Here is an 11,125-nt window from a genome sequence, read left to right as displayed (position 1 = left end):
GATCTTGTAATATTGGATAGTGAAAATTATCGATAAACATAATTGTTCAATGTATCATGTATGGCAAACAATAAAAGACTCCCGATAGTCATTGTAAAACTAAAATGATAAAATTGATTACTTACGAGTCTATTTAGAAGCAATATAAATAATCTGAAACGCACTAAGACAGATCCTAGTTCTGGCAAGCTTAATGTCACGTCATCTCTATTACCGTGTTGCAAGTGTATGTGTATTAGTACGAACATGTTCTTTCAATGATGGCATCAAAACTAAAATAAAAGGTAAAATACAGCCCCACAGTCAAATCAACTACCTCTGGGCAATCTGCCAGATATTGTATAGGAACCAACCAGGGCTCATCTTCAACACTCATCAATAAATTATATAAGATAAAACTTTTTATGTAATGAAAGTATTATTAATACAAAACAGTTGAAACATAACCCCTCGCTCAGTCCCTATCTCTATCTCTCTTACTCCCCCCTCCCCCTCTGGGAGGGGGTCGATTGTATGTATAACTCTTCCGCTTCCGGAACTCCTCAAACCGGTCCGATGATACCCCAATACCCAACTTGAAGTCTTTAACATTCGTAGTGTCCGCTTTAATAGGCTCTACAATTCCAGTACCCTTAGCACCGAGCCCCTTCCCGCTCTCCCACCCCATCTTTTTCAGCATCTGGGCTCCAATGTTGTCATCTCCTAACTGCTGTTCCACGTTAACTGGGTACGATCCGAAACTAGGAGGAGTGGGTGATCTCTTGTCCTTGATCATCCTATTTTCGTTATCAGAGTCGGAGGTAGAAGAAGAAGAGCTGGAGGAAGATGATCCAGCAGAACCTCCTAGTTTTCTTCCCCGAGCCTTCTTTTCAGTGGAACTGTCACTGGAAGTACTGCTACTGCTGGCACTGGAGGAAGAGGAACTGCGGGATCTCCGAAGCTCGGTCTCCGCGGAGTCCCGGTACCCCACCCAACCCAGGTTACTGGTCTCTTTACCGTTCATTCTCTTCTTTATCTCCTTCTTCTTCTCCCTGTAATAATCCCTCAACAACTCCTCGTCGATGGCTTCCTCCTCTGCATTTTCTATTTTCTCCAGCCTGTAAAACTCCTCCACAGCATCAAGTAGGCGTTTGCTCGGTGGTTTAGGGCTGGGAAGCCGCATGTGGGCAGGATCAATAGGTTTAAATTCAGAGTCCTCGAGTTTTACATGATTCAGTAACAGGCCAGCTGGAAGATCGTAATAGAACTGTTGAGGAGGACCAGAGTGCTGAGCGATTTGGAATTGTAGAATTCTCAAGAAGTCCCGAGCGTCATATATGTTGTCGTACGATTTAGGATCGTTGTTACAAGGTCCCATACCTTCATAGGGTCCCCGTGACGGTAAGGGTCTCGAGAAAGACTGGGCAGGAGGGGGGAAGCTTGGACCAGGGCCTCCGTGATATGGCTGGCCATCGAAAGGTGGTCGATTTCCTTGAAAAGCTGGTGGTGGTCTTTGGTCGAATCTACTGCCACCAGGAGGTCCTTGATCAAATCTAGAGCCAGATGGAGGAGGCTGATCGAATCTTGAACCTGGTGGAGGCTGGTCAAACCTTGATGCCTGGTGAGAAGGAAGAGGGCCTTGGTCAAATCTACTGGAGGGACCCTGATCCATCCTGTTCTGATTACTGGGTCCAGGACCAAACCTGCTACCAGGAGGAGGTCCTTGATCGAACCTGCTGGAACTGGGAGGGGGACCCTGGTCAAACCTGCTCCTGGCCTGGGGTGGAGGTTGCTGGTAGTTCTGCGGAGGAGGAGGGAAGAACTGATCATTGTAAGGTCTACCTTGCGGCGGCTGTTGTTGCTGTTGTTGGGGGTTGAGAAGATGAGGCAGGAGCTGCTGAGAGTATTGGATGTTTCCTTGTATCACGTTCACACTACTCGACTGATAGTAGTCTCTTGAGTTCACGCACTTCTGCAGCTCCTCTAGAGTGGCTGTTTCAAAGTAGTTATTTTGCTCCCAGATGTTCAGAACTTTCTCGAATTTAGGACGATACGTTCCATCAGAGTCAGCCTGTTTTGCAAGAAACAATATCGCAACAACAACGCACTGTAACGCTTTAATGATGTCGGTAGCATGTTTCTTAGCTGCGTGATGTAAACAATCGTTCATCAGGTACAACACGTGGAGACGTTGCCGACAAGAAGCGTCAGGGTTAGCGGCTCTGTAGAGCAGGAACTGTCCCACATACCAGGACTGCTGAGAAGAGTCAGCATTCCCCAGGATCCACGTCCTGGCCTGCAGGATACTGTCCTTGGTGCAGGTGTCCATTACTGGGGTCAGGAGCTGGCCGAACCCGTTCAGATCGGGCACCTCTTCCCAGTTTATCTGGTTCTGATCGTTGTACTGTTGAGTAGGAGGAGGAGGATGACCCGGAGGAGGTCCACTTTGGTGGGGAGGAGGTCCACTTTGGTGAGGAGGGGGTCCACTTTGGTGCGGAGGAGGGTGGCCTGGAGGTCCACTTTGGTGGGGAGGAGGTCCACTTTGGTGGGGAGGAGGTCCACTTTGGTGGGGAGGAGGTCCACTTTGGTGAGGAGGGGGTCCACTTTGGTGGGGAGGGGGTCCACCCTGGTGAGGAGGAGGTCCACTTTGTTGCTGTTGATGGTGGTGATGGTGTTGTCCTCCATCATTATGCTGATTTCCTCCCCCACTGCCACCACTGCCACCACCGCCACCACCGCTGCCACCGCTGCCACCACCATTCCGCTCAACATGAAGTCTCCACTGATAAAACTCATGGTACTGACCCCCGAACAGGAAACTAAACTTGTCGTTGTGCTGCTGCTTCTTCTTAGTCATCTCCTCGAACTCTGGTCCATTGCGAGCCACGAAGTTTGCTAGTTTGGAGATGATGTTCTTCACCTCATCAGGTGGGTCTGGGGGCTGGCCTCTGTGTCCTGACATGCCTGAAGAGGGTTAAAGGGTTAGATCACTAGAGGGGGTACAACTTACTTACTCAGTTAATTAATCATTTAGCAACGAAATGTAATAAATTTTTGTTAGAATAAGTACTCGAGAGTCGAAACAAGAAAAACACAGAGTCTAAGAAACTGCATGCATGTTATAAATCTTGAAACATCATGAAATAAGTTAAAGATTGAACGCCCTGTAATTTAAAAGAGTAGCACAACAAACATTCACCCAATGCTCAACATCTCACAGTACCTATCTTTGAGGCCCTCCCACGAATAACGCGACATATCCACCTGACCCATCACCCTCTCCCACTTCCTCCTAGTTAACCCAGGGTTCCTACACAACTGTCGGAGTTGCTTAGTGAGCTGAGCCGGGGTGTTGTACAAACACTCTGGTGGGTATATCTCCGGGTAGGATAGTCTGTTAGGAGCTAGAGGGTAGCATCCCGCCCATAGCCCCTCTAGCATTGCTACTCCGTAAAACTCGTGGTCAGCTGTAGAGACTATAACATCACATGTTCCAAGGTGGGTTAGGTAGTCTTCACGAGAATCTAGGGGTCCCCATTGGGTGATATAATCAGGGTGGGAGCTCTGGAATTCTCTGAATATGTCTGGGACATCTTGATAAGTTTTGCCCAGTACGGACACCTTAAAGTCAAGTCCAGAGGAAATGAGACTAGTTAAGGAATTAAAGAAATCTACAGGGTTCTTATCATGTTCCCAACGGTGAGGCCAGACTATGTGCAGCACTTTAGGGTCCCTAACCTGCCTCCCCTGTAACCGAAACTCAACAGGGAAATACAACACTTCACTCTTCCCCCTGATTAGTTCCGCAACACCTTTAGGTTTGTAATCAGGCATCTTATTGAGGAAGGAGTCCACCGTGCCCAGGAATGAGTTGAGGTTGTAAGAGGAGTTAAACAGGATCAGGTCCGCCATTAGAGCTGACATTATCTGAGTGTAGCCGAACTGATAGTCTCTCTCTCTCTCACTCTGAGTGGGGTATACCAGCTGATTCTCATGAAAATACAGGACCTTCCTAGCATCCTGTAACTGAGGGCACAACCCCACTACTTCAGGCAAACTCCCCACAGAGGTCATGAAGAGAGTGGTGACAGGACGGGAGATGGTCTGAAGTTGGGGCAGCAGTTGTAGAGCCCCGCACCGGGCCCGCCAGTGCCACTTCTTGTCGGAGAGGGTGAGCAGGGTGGTGTCTGGAGCCAGGGAGAGGAGGTGGTGGATCAGTTGCTTGTGGGAACCTCCGCAGAACATCTCGATAATAACAAGGTGCTTATCTGACATACTGTCTAGGTGTAGGGGATATCAGACTTGCGTGTTTGGGTACGGCAACACAAAGTATTCAAAGGTGAAAACTCGATCGGCTGATTTTAGGAGCGATATTTCAGACATGTAAAATTCAATTATTTGGGGGGGGGGGGGAGGGGTATCTAGCCTAAATCTCTCTCAATTAAAATAAAATGTAGTCAGAAAGTTAGAACAAACAGTACTAAATAGACTTAAAATGTTGAACATTTTCAACCCCTTCATCGAATAAATTAATTAAAAAACCCGATCAAATATTCAGCTGCCAACAGCTTTCCTCTTCCCTCTAATCATCACTTTATCAAATCCCTTTGGAGCAGTCATAGGTTCTATAACCATACCATCCACTGTTGATTCTAAGGGTTTGATCATATTTCTGAAGGAGCGAATAGAGTTCCATTGAGGTCCTATAGGCTGTCTCATTTCCCGCTCAAATACACTTCTACTCTTGTAGGGATGTGGTAGGTGCTTCACCTGCAATATCAGACATTAGAACGTTGGAGGGGGGGGGACGTTCTATAGGAAAAATCAAAACATCTTTTATTGTAAACTACACTAAACTAAATAGAAGCAGAAACCATACAATACATATAGGTATATATATAGGTATATAATATATGTAACAAAAAATTACCAAATGAGGTTGAAGTTTTCTGTTTTTCTTGGTATTAATGATCACGTGATCAAGGCCCGCGTCTTTACGGGGAGCCGAGGGAGCTGCTGCCTTGATGATCTTCTTCTTGGGCTTGTCTTTGGTACCCAAACCACCCCAACTACCCCAACCAGGCAGGGTTATGTCAAGGTCCTGAAACAGACACAACCATGAGTCTCATAACCATGGTAACCATGGTAATGTGAGATTGTTTAAGACTCGAACGTATTGTACGTAGATGCGATGGCACTGTGTATATCGATATCTTAGATTTCCGGTTGGAGATGGTTTAACTTATTTAACTTAATATCTGTTTAATCTCAGTAAAAAGTAGTCAGCCTTACCGGGGGGGGGGGGGGGGGGGGGGCGGGGGCTTACCTTTTCTGTTTCCTGATCCACCGTCTTCTCTTTCTCCTCTTTGAACTGCGCCACCACATCATCATTAGCAAACGCCATATCAACCAGCATCTCCTGGTCCAGACTTGGAACAATTTTTACTATCACTGCCCCTTTACTAGGGACCTCTTTCTCTTTAGTGGACTCCTTACTGGGGCGGCTCTTACCATCTCCTTCTTCTTCTTCTTCTTCGTCACTGCTTACGTCTTCCCCGTCTTCTGAACCACTCTCTTCTTCGTTTTCTTCTGTTGTTTCTTCTAAACTCTTCTCTTCCCCCACTTCTGATGCCTCACGTTCACCCTCTAGTGTGATACTAGCTGTTTCTTCAGCTGGTACTCTAGGAAGTTCTGTTTGACCTGATAGAGCACCTCCCACCACCAACCAGGGGTTACTAGCGTCAACCTGCAAGTATGGTATTATAAATAAATTGGGCAATTCTGTATACTTGTTTAGTATCCTTATTTAAATGGCTTAAATGAAATTATTCACAATTTAGTGCCACATAAGACTGAACCTCAAACTCCTCCTCCGGCTCCTTTTCTTCCTCCGGCTCCATAACCGGCTCCTGATTTCCATCTTCAGCCGCTCTTCCAATCTCCTCGTCCTCGTCATCAGATATAACCTGCTTCTCCATCAGCTGTTGTCGGTGCTGTCGCTGTTCTTTCATCGCTTCTTTCAACTACAAAAGAAGGATTGATAAAAAACATTTTTTCAAAAACATGTCGAAATTAATGCAACATAAATATTCGTCGACGTATTGAATACTTTGCCAGTCCCCAAAAATGGGTGAAATAAGTGACTCTTACAGCCGGATCTCTGATCTGTTTGTGAAGCAGGTTCTTGTTCCACCTCCCGCCAACTTTGTGTTTCTGACTGATTCGCTCCAACGCTCTCAGATAGTCTGCCTTGTCCGCCTCGTCTCCTGAGAGTCATTACATTCTTCAGATATTAGTGTTACTAACGTGTTACATTCTTCAAATATCAGTTAGTGTCACTAACGTGTTACATTCTTCAGATATCAGTTAGTGTTACTAACGTGTTACAGTATTATTTAAATACCTAATATGTTTGCGGCCCCGCCCCCCCCCCCCCCCCCCCCGCCCACCGCCCGCGGGGGTGATGTTGTTAAATTAGTTCTCATTAAAGATATCACTGCTAACGTGTTGTTTACCTGCAACACCAGGATTAGCTTTTAGAGCGTCAGAAAGCTCCTTTTCTTCCTTTTTTTGCCTCTCCTTCTTCAAAACACGGCGATACCTAGGATTTTATTAATTAGATTATTGACAATTGTCTACAGTATACTCTAGCAATTGTTTACAGTAAACTCTGTCTAGGTAAACAGTAAATTCGTGGAACTAGACAGTTAAAGTAATGCTATAATTGCCATGATTTGTTCTCCCCATCCAGTGACCAGTGACCACCTCAATACTCTTTAGTTCTTCTATGAGGTAATTAAACAAATAAGTGTAATGGTCACCTTCAACTCTAAAACAAAGGGCAGCCGGCAGCCCGCAACAGTAACTTGTTGACGAGAATTGCAACAAACAATAGATATGATGATGAGAAAACCATGTGATTTTGTGAATCCACCCACTGAGTCTCGCACGTTATTTCATGTTGTTGGGGGGGGGGGGGGGCGGGGGGTATCAGGGCAATCAATTGGGAACTCCATTTATTTCCCTTCTACTGTTATCAAATACTTTTCAGCCATGCGAGTTACTCTCTGTATTTTGGTACTGTTAGCTTTAATAGCCCTTGTAAAGACTCACGCCAGTAATCCTGGAGAGGATCATACTTATTATGAGGGTTTAACACCAGAGGAACAAAAACAAAGGAAGAAGGAGAGAATAGAAAGCAACAAGATAAGAAAGAACAACATGAACAGCAAGGACAACAGCAAGAACAAGTCTAACAGCACTGGTCAGGAGAAAGTGAAGGAGGACACGAGGAAAGCATAACACAGTTAACCTGTGTTCACCACCTGTGAAACTGTATCACAGAACCTGCACAGTACCGGTGTTACTGTGAGAGGGCTAGATTTAAATGTGAGAGATCATATTGTGGAGCAACAAACATTAGAACCTCTAGCTCCATACTTACTTAGAAGAAAAATGTTTTTCCTGTGTAGGTGTTACTTAATTCTAAATATTATATGTATTTATGTCAAATGCGTTCTTTTCTTCTCAATTCTTGTTTTAATGCTTGAACCTCAAACAACTATCAAGTACTAGATGGGGGAGGGGGACAAAAACTAATAAGTTAAAATATACCATATATTACCTCTTTCGAAGCAATATATGATCGCCCGTGTTTTACGATAATATCATAGTCACTTTCACTAAGCCAACGATCAGAACAGGTAACCAAAATCAGACCCAAGTTAGTTAAATACCAATTAGCAACAGTGCAACTACAGGCCAAAGTGTTAAAATGAGTAGTATTATAAGGTAACTCTATACCCAATACTTCAAATATTTTGGGTATATATCAGCGACCTGCAAAATCTGTTCAAAGGACCTAATCAAAACCTACTTTTTGCTCTTGATTTTATTCTTGCGTCTGAACTTTTCCTCCTGATATGAAAGCAGAGCCCTCATTTTACTGAGCTCCTCTCTTCTCACTTCAGCCTGAAAGTGAGAAAACATGTTAGTTTAAAAAGGAAATTAGCATTGAACTTGTTGAATCTAATCGAATCTGCCAGACCACGACTACCTGAAATTAACATGCATTTATTGACCACTAGAATGTACATTGTACATTGTACACTGTACACTGTACATTGTACATTGTACATATCTATAGAGGCAATAACGGAAGCTCTGAACTAACCTCCTCAGCGTTAAGCTCCTCCAAGGATTTCTCCTCAGCCTCAGTGAGAAAGTGGTCGGGGCGTTCCACCACGTGGGCATCAGCTGCAAGTGCTTCGTAGATCTCCTCCTCCAGCTTCCCGGACGGTTTCTGGGAAGCGGTAATGAAGATCACGTGACATTCTAACTATTTCTCAAATTATCTCGTTATACCGTGAAACGATCCCAAAACTGGAGAGATCAAGATTCCCTACCTTCTTCTTATTAGCGAAGGAGGACAAGTCCTCTTTCCCTTTTGTGTTCTGGGTGTGATAGAGCGGGTAACTCATGTGAGTTGATTCTCGGTTCCTCTTTACCAGCGGTAACCATTTGCTAACTTCTTTCTTGCTTTTGTCGTAGTTTACTTCACGCTCAGCCTGAACAATTGTTTAGCTTACGAATAGAAATATTATGCGATGTTTTGCACAATATTTTTCAAACAGCAATGAATCATTAACAACTATAACTAAAAAGGTGATTTCTCGGAATGCACGACTTTTGGCCCACCCTGTGCTGTAGTTTAACAGCTAAATCGTGATGACCAATTAAATAATATCTTATTATTAAACCACGATGTAAAAACTGACCTGATCTTGTTGGAACCTTGGTAAGGGCTCCTCCAATGTTTTAGCATCGTTACCCGAATCCTGAAATAAAAATATGTAAACATAATCGGATGTATCAAACTATCGATCGAACTTCGGGACGATTTATTCAAGAGTTCAGATCTCTGCAGCGACTCTGATCTCCTAATAAAAATAAACATTTTGATTTTGAGCTTACCAACAACTGCTGAACGGCTTTTAATCCTTCCGTTTTACTTGCGCTGCTGATCAGGTCACTTATCGTTACTTTACCTGTTATAAGGTGGATAGTGTTACAAATTAACTCCTTTACGTGAACGTTACTCCTGGTTATCTCATATTAATGGCATATTTCTGAACAGTTTGATGTCAACAGAGGCTCATACATACCATCCAGCTCCTTCTCCTTTGGTTCAACAGGCAGAGTCTTTTCTTTTATTTTTTTCTTCCTCTCCTCGACTCCAAAATTCTTCAACAGGCTGCTATGCTTATCTGTGTCGGTAATCTCCTCCTGTGGCGGGTTTGTTACTTTTGCAACGTATCAATGCGCAAAATTTCAAACAGGTCACTAAATTTAATTCAAAACAGTAATATTTGGCATTATAAAATGTAAAAAGCGAATATTATTGATATGTTGTGATCAACGAGTTCCTGGATGCCAAGCTAACTTAGACAGGCGGCAGTAAACCAACTTAAGACGCGCAAAATCGTACTTTTCGAGCAAAGACAACTTGAACGATACACACATAATTTATTCGCGCGTTACAAATATATTTCCAGTAGACCGTTTCAGTTCATTGGTCATAGACTCTGATTTTAATGTAACACAAATTACCTCGATTTCTTCTTGATCGCTGGTTTCTAAGTCTGCAACATTCTCAGAATTAGGTAACTCTGCTATTTCTTTTTGGGCCTGAATAGAGACAGGAAATAAGCAAAACGATAGGTCATTTAAAGCAAACAAAATAACTTTTGGAGTTAAATTAGTTAATAACTTGTTCAATAAGTTTATCTCACATCTTTTAGATGTCCACGTTGTTTTATAAAAATACCATTTCATGAATAACAATAAATACCTTAGCATCTGTCTCCCGTCTTATACTCTCAATCAACGAAACCACAGACGTTCTGAAAGAAAATTCCGTTGGATTTACCAGAATACCAGTAAGCATGTTTTACCAAAACTTAAAATGAAATAACTGTCAAACTTTTACTTAACCCTTTACTAAGATCAGTGTGACAAATCTCTCCTAAGTTTACTTACGGTGTCGTGCCTTCTTCAAAGGTTACAGACTTTTCTGTTTTAGCTTTTGTTTTCTTTGCACTTTCAGTTCCTTTCAGCTTATCTTTTTTCTTAACTGAACTCTTCTTTTTGGGTGTTTTGACCTTGACGGCATCTGTTGCAACCATTCTACAGAAAGTTTAATTTATTATCTAACACCTGACTTGATTTTGAGATTAACTGATAAAAATACTTTGTTGAAATTACTTACGAATCACTGTGTCATTACAATGGTTGAAACGTGAAGAAGACTGCAAGGGGGGAAATGTAAAAATTGTATATAACCGGTACTTGCAATGAGTCATGTTGATTATTAAAACACAAGAAATTTAGACTGTGAAACTGCTTATAAGCTATACAAAGGTAAAATAATTGAGCTCGTAAAATTAACCTTTAGTCTGTATTTATCCAGTTAAATATTAAGGGGATCTTTTAAACTAAGGTAACAAAGTAAACCAAATTGTAAATAACGCATTACAAAAATATCATTAAAATCGTTAAACATAACTTAAAAACCGCGCACCGCACCTGCTTAAATATGCGTGACATTTTCTAACTTCAATAGAAGCTCATTTACTGTTCCGTTTCTTCCTAGTATTAGGGGGAGGTTTGCTGGGGGTACTTCCCACACTTTTCTTTCTACTGCGCAGAATACACTGCAGTTTTGTGAAGTTACCTGCTCGCTCGTCCAGAGGGCCGAAATCATCAATCTGATCGAACTTTATACCGATCTTATTGGTTTCACTCACTATTGACCTATTTAGCGGCTCACCAGCAGCACTTTTATCATCACCCACTATATCTGAACTTTCGGTTTCTGTTCTGGTTTCACTTTCAATTTCTCCTTCTTCCTCCATTTCCTCCGTTGAGAGTTTCTCTTTTTCAGGAACAGGAGTGGAAGTAGCAGCAGGTTGAGAGAGTTTGGATTTAGCAGGGGTAACAGCAGCTAGCTCCTCCAAGCCAGGAGGAAGAGGAGGAGGAGAGGGAGCGGAGGGGGCTGGTTCTTCAGGCATTGGTGGAGGTGGTGGAGGTTGCTGGATTATCTGTCTGTCGTGCGCTGGTTTAGTTTCTGAAATAATCACTGTTATCT

The 11,125-nt window shown here is 43.1% G+C and overlaps 4 protein-coding genes across 4 annotated transcripts in view; all 4 read right to left on the bottom strand.

Moving 5' to 3' along the window:
* Position 1: 1 nt before the first annotated feature.
* LOC134813602 (calcium homeostasis endoplasmic reticulum protein-like) lies at positions 2–2,943 on the bottom strand. The gene has a single exon (XM_063821467.1). The coding sequence runs from the start codon at positions 2,939–2,941 to the stop codon at positions 455–457; it is 2,487 nt and encodes an 828-aa protein (XP_063677537.1). The 5' UTR covers positions 2,942–2,943; the 3' UTR covers positions 2–454.
* A 137-nt stretch (positions 2,944–3,080) lies between these two features.
* Positions 3,081–4,254, bottom strand: LOC134813327 (glycosyltransferase-like domain-containing protein 1). Its single transcript, XM_063821021.1, has one exon. It carries the CDS (start codon positions 4,252–4,254, stop codon positions 3,175–3,177), a length of 1,080 nt encoding a protein of 359 aa, XP_063677091.1. The 3' UTR covers positions 3,081–3,174.
* Positions 3,081–10,318, bottom strand: LOC134813323 (U3 small nucleolar RNA-associated protein 14 homolog B-like). The gene is made up of 15 exons (XM_063821018.1): positions 10,018–10,318; positions 9,830–9,881; positions 9,589–9,666; positions 9,144–9,264; positions 8,953–9,026; positions 8,757–8,816; positions 8,385–8,546; positions 8,153–8,281; positions 7,856–7,950; positions 6,495–6,580; positions 6,130–6,245; positions 5,838–6,002; positions 5,306–5,725; positions 4,910–5,080; positions 3,081–4,749 (listed from the first exon to the last, which is right to left on the bottom strand). The coding sequence occupies exons 1-15, from the start codon at positions 10,161–10,163 to the stop codon at positions 4,534–4,536; spliced, it is 2,091 nt and encodes a 696-aa protein (XP_063677088.1). The 5' UTR covers positions 10,164–10,318; the 3' UTR covers positions 3,081–4,533.
* Positions 10,287–11,125, bottom strand: part of LOC134813324 (zinc finger CCHC domain-containing protein 8-like) — a 101,634-nt gene continuing 100,795 nt past the window's right edge. The window contains exon 7 of the mRNA XM_063821019.1: positions 10,287–11,104. Coding sequence (XP_063677089.1) covers positions 10,605–11,104 — 500 coding nt within the window. The 3' untranslated portion in view covers positions 10,287–10,604. The remainder of the gene's footprint in view (positions 11,105–11,125) is intronic.

Source organism: Bolinopsis microptera, chromosome 3, assembly GCF_026151205.1.
Source record: "Bolinopsis microptera isolate Bmic1 chromosome 3, MBARI_Bmic_1.0, whole genome shotgun sequence".
Lineage (NCBI taxonomy): Eukaryota > Metazoa > Ctenophora > Tentaculata > Lobata > Bolinopsidae > Bolinopsis > Bolinopsis microptera.
This window is presented reverse-complemented; position numbering and strand designations above follow the sequence as displayed.

Coding starts and splice junctions, on each gene's coding strand:
- LOC134813602 (XM_063821467.1), bottom strand. CDS start 2,941: ATGTCAGGACACAGAGGCCAGCCCCCAGACCCACCTGATGAGGTGAAG.
- LOC134813327 (XM_063821021.1), bottom strand. CDS start 4,254: ATGTCAGATAAGCACCTTGTTATTATCGAGATGTTCTGCGGAGGTTCC.
- LOC134813323 (XM_063821018.1), bottom strand. CDS start 10,163: ATGGTTGCAACAGATGCCGTCAAGGTCAAAACACCCAAAAAGAAGAGT. Junction 6,581..7,855: donor AATAAAATCAAGAGCAAAAA/GTAGGTTTTGAT, acceptor ATAAAATCCTAG/GTATCGCCGTGTTTTGAAGA. Junction 5,726..5,837: donor AGCCGGAGGAGGAGTTTGAG/GTTCAGTCTTAT, acceptor CCATACTTGCAG/GTTGACGCTAGTAACCCCTG.